An 11814-nucleotide genomic window follows, 5' to 3' on the forward strand; every position below is an offset into this window, starting at 1 on the left:
TTTCTCCTGGGTAAGTCATACTGTTAGTACATTTTATCTGCATGTCTATCTTGGCTTTGTAGAGCGTAGTTGTTTAGTTTGTAGAGGGCTTTAAACTAGTCGACATTTCCATTTTCTGACATTTTATAGACCAAACTACTACTTGATTATTCAAGAAAATAATTGACAGATTCATCCACAATGAAAATAATCCTTTAGTTGCGGCCCCTAACAAAACAATCAAACGAGTTTTTGAAATATTTTTTATTTTTGAAGTAGGCCTGGACTCAATCTGTGTTGTGTGTGATTGACACTAAGCTAAGCTAAGTTGTTCAGCCATATTGTTCTACTCTTTACAGCCACTGTCTCGGCAGGGTTAAAGAACAAAAGGATTAGGCTACATTATATTATAAAGTCTAGCCTACCTTCTCAGATACTGTGATTTCCTTCTTCAATGTCAATGAATCCACCATTAACTACTCACCTCAACACTTAATGATGTTGCATGTGGTATCACTGTAATTCTTAACATTAAAACACTGGGGTAGACGCCCCTTATTCTATGTTATCATGTTTGGTTCAGGAGATTTGATGCAAAATACCTAATTTGGTTATGGCGGAAAGTAAAATGGCCGCCGCCAACTGGCGTGTTGGCGATGACTTCATTTCTAAAAACGTTGAGAGCCGTAAACTGTTAATTCCATGCTTTTGTCAAAAAGTGACTTTTCACATAACTACTACCTGATTAAACACATAGGGACATTAAAAACCAACGTTCATTCATGGCAAGAAATGAAAAATTAGCACACAATGCTAGACTGTTGTAGCCATTTAGCCTCGTCGTTGTTGGCCATTGTGAGGAAAGAAAACATCGTTTTCGGTTGTTGATACCTTTCATAAACAACCAACCGGAGCTTTTCCTGTTTATAAACTCGACAGAACTTTTTTTTCTCTCGCTTCCACAGCTGGGGATTCTTCAATTGCTTGTCAGCCCGTCCAGCACAAAGCTTGATATCTCAACAGTAGCAGAATACATAGCTAGCTAGCTAGCTAGCTATTTTACCGCTCTCTCTTTTTTCAGATGCTCAGACAGTGCATTGCGCCCCGTGTGCAAACACTTTACAGCAACACCTCTAAATGACAAACAAACGCCACGGTATGTAACGTTATAACGTAGGCCTATTTTTCAAGTAAATGGTTTCCAGATATAATGTTTCATGACCACCATTAAAATATGAATATTTATATTAACTCATAATAATCACAATGTAATGAGTAATTTCTTACCATAATTATCATACGACGTTGCAGTTGCAATAGTCTCGCATTGCCACCAAGCTCCACAGCGCTGTGGAGTAACGTCGTTGAACAAAATCAAGTAGTCCGAATGCTTTGAACTGATTGGTTAGCAGGACGGAAATTGGTTGGGGGCTTGCCCAATCCGGTGTCTTGTAGGCGGGACTTTTTTTAATGCAATTCATCCATCACAGTGTTTTCTCATTTGGCCTGAGAGATTCAGCTCAGCCTGAGACATGATGAACTCCTTCTACAGCTGTCTGTGCTTCTGAAAAAAATGCATCTTGCCATTTGTATTTACATTTTCCAGGTTACTTCTTTGCCATTAAAGTTTGCCTAAGTAACAATCTTGTTTGTCTTTGGCTCTGTTTGAGTTTCACCATTACCAACAAGATAATATCTCTTAGAAATGCTGCTGAAATGCTTCACAATCAATCCAAAGTAAACATGACCCGGCCCAGGAGAATCAAAGGGGCCCAACAATAAATTAGTTTCACACTCAAGTTTGTTATCTTCTACATGTTCTCTTCTTCATCAACCTCTGACCTTTGTTAACATAGATCAGAGTGAGCTGTCAAGTGCAGATAAACACGCACAGCAGTGATGTGTTTACTCCGGCCAATGGAAACATAAACACAAGAAAAGTTATGTTAATGTGCCCTCATTGATATAAATTGGGACAACAAAGAAACACCCCTCGGTATAACGCATAACTATTAAACAGCATTGGAGCCTCCTAAATGATCATAAAGTTGTATAAAAACCTCAAACAATTTGAGCAAAAACTGAACATTACCTTAATGAAGGCAGGATCTCTTGCAGGGATTTTATACTAGACTCCCTTAGTTTGGAGTTTTGCATCTTTATGCCAATGCCTACCTGTATGCTCTTCATTTTGTGCTATTACCCTTTGATATTTCATTTTATTATATGAGCAATAATGCACAAGTTATTTTTTCATCAGTACACCTCAGAGTGCAATGTGCTTCTTATTTCACAGTCACTAAAATATGAGAAAAGGGTAGTCCAGTTTAAATCAATGTTGTCAGTTTAACCCATGCATAGATTAGTTTCCCCAGTAAGAGGAAGCATGTTCAGTATTGTCAACATCTATTGATATGTATTGTTACTGGCAGAATAACACACCTTGTGCACTGATTTAGAGCGGAGGTAGTAGGACAAACGGAAGTATATTTCCAGGATAATTGCGTGACATCCATGTCCCTCACCTTCGGCTCTCTGTGCGTTGCCGTTCTCAAACTCCCTTCACTAAAGGGAAACAAATAACTTTGCTACACGCTTAAAATGGAAGTTTTAAAGAGAATTTGGACCGTGCAACAAGGCAGGCCGGCTTGGTTCTTTTGGGGAATGATTGTAAAGATTTACAAATAATTTGTTTACGCCATTTACTTCTCTGGGACGTTTTGGGAGCGATTGGTGGGATTGCTGTGGACGAAGTACACACGGAGATACACTGGTAAGCGCAAATGATGTTTAACCATGTATCAGCTAATTAAAAATAGCTCACGTTACTGTATTGTGTGAACAGTTAACTTCATTTAATATTGTATGTGGCGTTTTCTTTTGCGGGGTGCAAATGTTCCACCAAAACAAGTTCCTTGTGGGTTAGCTGAGTCGGTAGAGCAGGTACACATATATCAAGGTTTACTCCTCGACGCAGTGGCCGCGGGTTCGACTCCGACCTGCAGCCCTTTGCTGCGTGTCGTTCCCCCTCTCTCTCCCCTTTCGTGTCTTCATCTGTCCTGTGGAAATAAAGGCCTGCAAATGCCAAAAAAATAATCTTAAAAAAAAAAAAAAAGTTCCTTCCCAAGACCATTTAGCAGAGACACCGTCGCTGCGTCCGGAGCTTAGCACCGCCCAAGGTGATTGTGATTGGTTTAAAGAAATGCAACTCTAGCATTTTTTTTTCTCCTATCCCAGAATGTATCTGTTGTGTAGCCAGACCTTACTCCACTGCGCTGTAGAGATAGGTCTAGCAATGCAATACTAGAGCGGGGACTGAATTTTTTAATTACATTGGGACACCTGGTTGAGCATTAGTGCTTGCACAATGCATATAAAGCAGCAAAAAAATATTTTATAATATATATTTAGAACATATGCGTAGTTTGGAGTATGTATGTGAGTGCACACTTGAGAAAGAACAAACATGACTGAGTCTCTCTATGAAAGAAGCTTTTATACATAAACATATGGAGTCACAGGTTTGCAGTTGTGTTCAAAAGCTTATATATCTCCCTCGACATGTACATAACCAACATTAATACACTCAAGTGTGTAAAAAACAAGACATAAAATACAAAATCATTCTCTGTACAAGGCAAGTATGCTTTTGAGTTGTTTGTAGAAACCCTGATAGAAGTATGGAAAATCTCAAGGGATGTATTTTTTTGTCCAATTTATTTAATTCAAAGGAAATAATTCTCTTTTATTGAATAGTTTTGGTGTCCCATGGTGGTCTACAGTTTCAGATCCTGTTCCATCCTGAAGAGTAAAATTTCGGTGGGAAACACAAAGTCTAAGGCAGTCCAAAACCAAACAACTTATTTGTAATACAGAAATTCTTTAATGGTTTGTTTTTAATGTTCTTTGTTTTGAAGATTCTTCTTCCAAAAACGAGATATAAACAACAAAAATATATATTATGATCATGGAATAATCTTATATTATATATATATTATATATATATATATATATATATATATATATATATATTATATATATAATATATATATATATATAATATATATAATATATATATATATATATATATATATATATATATAATATATATTATATATATATATATATTATATATATATATATATATTATATATATATATATTATATATATATATATATTATATATATATATATATATACACACACAGTCGTGAAAAAATTAGGACACCCATGCTAAAGTTGACTAAAAAGAGGAATAAAAAAGTTATAAATTTTATATTAAAATAGCCCCACATCATCACATACCCTTCACCATACCTAGAGATTGGCATGGGGTACTTTCCATAAGATCATCTCTTAATGCAAATCAAACCAGCTATTAGGCTAACTGAAATAAAACCATGTCAATCTCTAGGTATGGTGAAGGGTATGTGATGATGTGGGGGTATGGTGAAGGGTATGTGATGATGTGGGGGTATGGTGAAGGGTATGTGATGATGTGGGGCTATTTTAATTCCAAAGGCCAAGGGAACTTTATCAGGATGCATAGTATCCTGGATCCATGAAATAACTGGCCTTTCAAAATAAAAATCTGCCTGCCTCTATGGGAATTTAACATAGGGGTGTACTTACTTATGCCCCCTGTATTTTAAGGAAGAACATTTATTTATTTACGATACATTATTCATTCACAAAGAAAATTGGTGTCCTTAAAGATTGGATTTTTCCTAATTTTTTCAATTAAGGCATTAAGATCAATTTGCACAAGATGATTTTTTTATTCCTCTTTTTAGTCAACTTTAGCATGGGTGTCCTAATTTGTTCACATGACTGTATATATATCTTTACTGTAATAGATGTGACACTCAGCTGTCTCCCAGAAAAATATGTGTGTTGATTTTTTATCCAAAACTGATGCAGTATTTTGGACTGATGTGAGCATCAGTTCTGAACATCTTTATAAAAACAGGCCATCCCTGTCCCCCGCCCCCCCCGTCCCCCGTCCCCCCCGGTCAGAGCACGGTGGTCTCAGTCTGCAGGATGGACTGAGCTCGGGAGTTCCTGGGGAACTGAGAGCTTTCGTTGCCGTTGCGGCTGACAGACATGGTGTGCAGCCTGTAGTCCCGCCCCACATAACGCTTGAGTGATAAACTCCTCCACGTCCTCCTCAGCTCGCTCTGGACCTTTTTATGCACCAACAAAGAAGAGTTTAGTGTGTGTGTGTGTGTGTGTGTGTGTGTGTGTATGTGTGTGTATGCAGACTCACCTCGCTGTTGAGGAAACAATAGAGGACAGCCACAATTAGACCCTAAAACACACACAAACACAACTGTTAATGTTAAGCATTATTTTATAGTTTTGTAAGAGGAATTTAAATTTCAAAAGAGCACGTACTGTACTAACAAAAAGGCTTCTGACATAAAAGCAAAAATTACTTTTAAGTTAATGGTATTAGCTGTGTATTTTGAGGATTTTTACCCACTAAACATGAACATTTCAGAGGGAATCTGCAGTTTTAAAAACTGAGCATCCGATTAGTTCTGAAGTCGAGTATTGAATCTAGGACTGTGTCAAAATATCACATTTGAGTTAAGACCGAGTTTTGAGGAGATAAAAGTAACAAATAAATCAGAAAATAAGAAATGTTCTATTTAAGATTAAAACAGACAATAAACAGGCAATAATGTTCATGTCTTTCCAAAAGTGGGCAAAAAACCTTCCTGAGTTCTGAATTAAACGCTTTAACATCCTCCATGTAGTCTCACCCCAGCACAACAAACAATTCATTTTGTTTATGTGCATGAACATACAGTAAATGTATAGAGTCAAAAATGTGAAAATACAACGTGATATCATGACTTCGCGGGAACATACACAGCACTTTCCTAAAGCCAAGTGGCGTGTTATCTGTACGCAATTTGAGCTATCCGCGTGTATGTCTACGCTGTATACAGCGGACGGCAGTCTGCAACGTCACAGCGTAAACATACACGCCACATTCTAACGTGGCGTGTTATCACGAGGCTACGGTTGGGTTTAGGAAAAGAAGAACCCGTTGGGATTGGCGTGTCATACATACGCCACTTCATGAGATCAGTCTGTAAAATATGTTACCTGGAAGGATCCGAGGCCGAGTTCAAAGACGATCTTGATATGCTGCATGTTTCTGTCAGTGGGCTCCATCAGGTAGACTAAGACCACGTAGTTCACCCCAAACAGAGGGATCAGCAGGAGGGTGGACTTCGCCAGACGTCTAGAGAAAACACACATACACACGACAAACCAACAGTGTTTTCAAATGCTTCTGTTATTGACAAAATGTTCAGTTCTGAGCCAAGTGGTTAGTGTAAAGTGCAGCATTTTTGTTCTATCTCTCCTCCAAAAAATTTAGGAAATGGTCTATTTATTTTGAATATTAAATAATTGATAAAAATGTCCCCTTTTCCTCAATTACCTTTATCTTGGCTAATAGCAAGAGGACATTGCTTATTGCAAACTACTGCAAACTAAACAGTGTTTTCTGAAAGCACTAAAAGTTTGGGATGAGACATAACATTGGAAATTGTTCAAAATCAAAAACAATGGGCTTGTATTTATAGACTAAACTATGTCAGAATGTCAATGTCATATTTGGCGGAGAACGTAGATTGAGGCCTAGTCCACACATACACAGGCATTTTGTTTTTTAAACAGAACTTTTCCTCTGGGTTGTGGCATTTTGTCCATGCAAACTTGTGTTTTAGGTCACTGAAAACGGATCTCCTTCCAGGTTAAAGATGTTCAGAAACTTCGTTTTCAGTGTTGTCGTGTAGACGGGGAAAACAGAGTTTATGTCTGGTAACGTCAAAGTGTGCACCCTTATCTCCTTTGTAACAAATGAGATGGCATTTCGAGAAATGGCGGACGTGTCCAAAATAGTGCTGGTTCTAACTGCTAACCAGTTTTCTTTTTTTTTTTTTTTTTTTTATACACAGCAGTGCAGTTACTCATTCTCCATACTGAGGAACAGAGGCGCCCGAATGCTACGGAGCGATCGATGCGCCATTGCAGCCAGGTCGCCTTCTGGTAGAATTTTTTTTTTTTAGGCTTCTGATTGGCCAACATGGCTAAAGGATAACTCTGATTTTTGTCTGGATAATATATGTTGTTTGTATATGTTGTTTGTATACCTGGAGTGGTAACAAAAATAATTTCCCCCTGGGATTATTAAAGTATTTCTGATTCTGATTCTGATTCTGATTCTCCACTGGGTGCAACTGTATTGCGTTCCAGCTGCACCGCTGTTTTGTTCCGCCACGCGCCATACCACACCAGGAGTGTCTCAGAAGCGGAGCGTCTTGCTGCCCAACTCGCAGACTATATTGTCTCTACAAGTACTTTACAGAACAATCGCATGTCTATTAAGCCAGTATCTACCTTCCACTCCAGGCACTGCTGCAGTTAAGCTCCATGTCTTCTCTTTTCTGGTGTTGTCCTAAAAAAAAATCTGTGATGTAAGCGCATGGCGCAGATGGGTTTAGGGTGTGTCCAAATCCACTTTTGCTAGTTTGACGGTGTTAAAAAGGGTCCGTGCGCCGGGTGCATGGTTCAAAGGGGTTGTACTTAGTGTCTTAATTAATTCATAGGTGTGTTTTGGGTGTAACATGCAATAAACCAATCAGAGTGTCATCTCCCATTCCCTTTAAAAGCCAGGCGCGTTTGTACCTTGGCGCATTGCTATTATGATGGAGGATTTGCACCATAATATTTTTATTTGTAATCTTTTTATTTGTAATCTTTTGCATGTTTGTGTGTTGCTGCACTTCCCTTGTTACACATAACAAGCATAGTGTGCGCATGCTGTGCACGAGCCTAGGCACATTTTACTAATTCGCTGTTGAAATAACAATGACCAGGTTTTTGTTGGTCAATGGCACGGTCACTTTCCGCTGCCTCAAGATAGCAATACGCCCAGAATGCACCTGAACACACCTCCCTGTAAAACCAGCACGCCCATGGGCGCACAGATGGGCGCAGGTGCATTTGCTATTTAAACGACGCAGGTGCTGGACAGGAAATTGACAATTGTGTCGGGCTTAAACTAGCAAAGACACAGCCCGCAACACAGCGCAGACGTGCCTGGTGGAAATATGGGGTCAGGGTATAATAGAGCGGCCTGTTGGTTTGGCATGCTCATGACAGCGCTACAGTAGTTTTTTTTTTTTAAACAGTGCGTTTGTGGATGGGATTTTTGTAGAACGGATGGAAACACCCTGTTTTTAAAAATACCCGCGTACATGTGGACTAAGCCTCAGTGAGGTGGACTTTAACATAAAGGTTTTCAAAGAGATGTCACCTGACACATGGTTCATTATGTCACCTGAAAGCCCTGTTGCTACCTGTTCTTGCAATAAAGAAGGTCTCTGAATGAAAGCTGGCTAAATCCAATAGATTTGTGCACAGACTTGAGTATGCAGATGTTTTGTTTTTTTTCCATTACCTAAAAGCGCTCTAAAATGTAAAAACCTAATTGATAAAAAAGTCAGCGGTATAATATGTACTTGTATTGCGACTGCTCATTTCCTCCGACATCAGTGCAGCGCAGCTTTTGCACCAGGATGCGGATGATGCTGATGAACAGGATGAAGTTGATCTTCGAGAAAAACACAAAGAAAGAAAGACAGAGACCTGTAAGTAAATAAAGTTTGTTCTTCAACATCATAAAGATCGGAATCTGAGAAAACAAATTCAAGGTACTTGTGCTCGAGGCTTTTCTCTTCATGCCACTTTATACTTCTACTCCACTACAATTCAGAGAGAAATAATGTTCTTAAACTGAACTAAACAATTAACCTCCTTCCTTATAATAAGACGTTGGTGCAAAACTCACAATGACAGAAGCCATGATGGGCCAGTTCATCAGTCTTTCGGGGACAGGGTTGTCATTCAACTCCCAACACCTGGAAATAAGAAAATAAATCAGTGATAGTTTTATAGTTTTTTTTAGTATTGTTAAATCCAGAGCCAGCACGATTTGTAAGCAAACTAATGAGCTGCTCTAAGGATGTATTCGAAACCACCTACCAGCAGTACAGACTGATTTGGACAAAATATAGCATGTAGTATGCAAACAAAAGTAAATTCTGCAGTATGCCAAAAATACCCGGATGTCTCCAGTATGCATTAGTGCTGTCCCGAATACCATTTTTTGTGCTTCGAAGCTTTGGTACTAATCAACTGTGAATATTCCAACGTGACGCTTTTGTGGTGGTGGAAAGAAAGAGAAAAGATGGAGCGACTGTGCTTTGTTCTTGCAGGAAACATTCAGCTGTTACACAAACTCCCGGGCAGTTCAGTGCTTGTGTTTTGTTTTTTTTACCCTCATAGTGTTTTAAAACTTTGTTGTGGCAGCGATAGAGGCAGTGATGTTTCCTGTTTGCTGTACGGGACTCTCACAGCGCCTCAAAACACACTGACAAGTCTGATCCCCGGTTACATGACTGGACATTGCAGCGTGACGTGGAGTTGCGTTTCTCCAAAAGTTGGATCTGTCTCAACTAGGAATGCACTGAGTCCAGATTTTTGGGGTTCAGCCGAATACCGAATCCACCTGTTAAGATTCTGCAGAATCTGAAACCGAATAACGAATCCTACTCCCAGTTTTTAACTGTGACTGTCCTTCCTTTGCCGTACCTGAAGTTGCTGCATTTTGGCTGCTGTCTGTAGATTCCTTCATAGACAACTCGTATTCTTTTGGATGTTTCATACCAGATGTTGTAACAGCGGTGATGTTGTGTATAGTTTAGTGTCCTTGCCACCACGAGACAAATCGGCATTGTAAATTGAACATGTAGCTGGACTTGAATGGCCTTCTTTTGACTGAAAGTACTGCCAAACTACACTTTTTCTGCTCATGAGTTCCATTTTCACTTTCTCACAGCCTACTGCATTGAACGCTCCACCTACATAAACACCTTCCCATAATCAACGGCGGCGTCATTACGTCGGCCAGCGTAGCGCACGTAGTGCAAGCGTAGGGTTTGGCAGAAACCGAACCCCGCCAAAAAGCCCAATATTCGGCCGAATCCAAAGCCGAATCCTGGATTTGGTGCATCCCTAGTCTCAACTTTATTACAGAATTGAATGAAAAACCAAACAAAAAACAAATATTCAAATCCTAAAATTGAAAATCGATTACCTACCCACTGTACAAATATCCAAATAGCTGAATATTCAGACCCAACCCAGGAATGCATCAGACTGTCCCTGGAACCATGGGCTGGAACCATGGGCTGGAACGGTCACAACAACAGTCACTTCTGCTTTCAAAAAACCGGAAACTGGCTAACCCTGGCCGACTACACTGCAAAATAAATCGATTTAACAGTGTCATACTGCATGCTATTGACAAACGCAGTACTGCATACTTTCATATCCGTTGGTAGTATGTAGTCGGCGGTTTCGAATACAGCCTCAGATTTAAGTTGAGAGAAAACTTTCCCTCCTTCAGCAGATGGATGTGAATGTGCAGAAACAAACTCTGCACATCCTTCTGCACAAACATTCAAGTGAAGCAACACATTTTGAGTAGAAGGGGTTTACAGAGTAACGGAGGACATGACAGTTAAAGTTTAAAGTACCACAAGTTAAAGTATTCTCTCAATCGACACAAGGCCATTTTTTGAATCCCAAAAATCAGAGCTAAACAGTTTGGTTACTTTGAAGGTATCTACATAAGAGTGACATGACACTGTCATGAACGTGTCATAAACATTATAAACAAGTCATAAACGTTAATGACATAACTAGTGCTGTCAGTTAAACACGTTATTAACGGCGTTAACGCAAACCCATTTTAACGGTGTCAATTTTTTTATTGCGAGATTAACGTTCTTTTTGGCCTTCTTTTTTTCACAGCAAACTTTGTAGTTTTTTTCACATGCTGTTGCAACAGTAACGTTAGAAAAACTACAACACCACACCAGATCTAGCTAGACCGGAAACAAAACAACTGGCACGCCGCACACACTTGTTTGGGCTTGCGAGCCGCCAAAGAGTAGTAGGCTAATGTTACGTTTGAGTGGATGGCGAGCGCGAGATGCCGAAATGGATGCCAATAAGATTCTGAATGGAAAGTTTACTTTTAAAAAGTTGCCAAATGGTTCCACTGACAAGACCAAAGTGATGTGTGTGTTTTGTCTATGTAGTGTATTAATTTATGAATGAACAATACTATATAAATATATATGTTGTGTTTGTACAATTTGAACACCTGCATTTAATTACTTAACCTAATGTCATTTTATCTAATCAGATGTTATTATTTTTCTTCTGTAATGCTGGCTGCACTGCTGGTAACTAGAGGCTGGCAGTCGTCTTGTTTCGACGTGCAGACTCACCTCGTGTCCTCCAGTTTTATCCTGCATATGATCCACGCTACCATGAAAACTAAAGGGATTCCTGAGACAGGAGAGGAGAGGAAGTGTGTTTAGATTCTTAGTCTGCACATCCTCACGAGGTGCCACGCAGGAAATATGACACACACACACACACACACACACACACACACACACACACACACACACACACGTACAATAAACAGCTGGAGCTGAATGTTGATGCATTAGGGAGGAAGTGTTGGCAAAGTGGTGATGGATGATGGAAGAAGGTGTCGCATGGCATCAGAACGGAGCTGAGCGAACACAGAGAGGAGAGCCAGGAGACCGTTTACCACCCGACCTTTCAGGAAATACACTTTCACCAGCATGACTGTCTGTCTTTCTCTCTCTCTCTCTCTGTCTCTGTCTATATATTGAAATAATAGAAAGATAAGAATACAGTCCTAATATTCTATAA

General features: G+C 39.4%; 1 protein-coding gene and 1 long non-coding RNA gene across 2 annotated transcripts in view; both read right to left on the reverse strand.

Annotated features, from left to right (window-relative positions):
• Positions 1-3456: 3456 nt before the first annotated feature.
• Positions 3457-3967, reverse strand: LOC116040043. The gene is made up of 2 exons (XR_004102566.2): positions 3832-3967; positions 3457-3721 (listed from the first exon to the last, which is right to left on the reverse strand). It is a non-coding gene; the product is annotated as an uncharacterized LOC116040043 (long non-coding RNA).
• Positions 3968-4822: 855 nt separating this feature from the next.
• The window catches only part of LOC116040029 (vasoactive intestinal polypeptide receptor 2-like), a 50992-nt gene continuing 44000 nt past the window's right edge, over positions 4823-11814 (reverse strand). Inside the window, exons 8-13 of the mRNA XM_031285260.2 lie at positions 11358-11418; positions 8849-8918; positions 8520-8611; positions 6094-6232; positions 5246-5287; positions 4823-5162 (exon numbers count right to left, since the gene is read on the reverse strand). Coding sequence (XP_031141120.1) covers positions 4992-5162; positions 5246-5287; positions 6094-6232; positions 8520-8611; positions 8849-8918; positions 11358-11418 — 575 coding nt within the window. The 3' untranslated portion in view covers positions 4823-4991. The remainder of the gene's footprint in view (positions 5163-5245; positions 5288-6093; positions 6233-8519; positions 8612-8848; positions 8919-11357; positions 11419-11814) is intronic.

The sequence above is a fragment of the Sander lucioperca genome, chromosome 23 (genome assembly GCF_008315115.2).
Source record: "Sander lucioperca isolate FBNREF2018 chromosome 23, SLUC_FBN_1.2, whole genome shotgun sequence".
Classification (NCBI taxonomy): Eukaryota; Metazoa; Chordata; class Actinopteri; order Perciformes; family Percidae; genus Sander; species Sander lucioperca.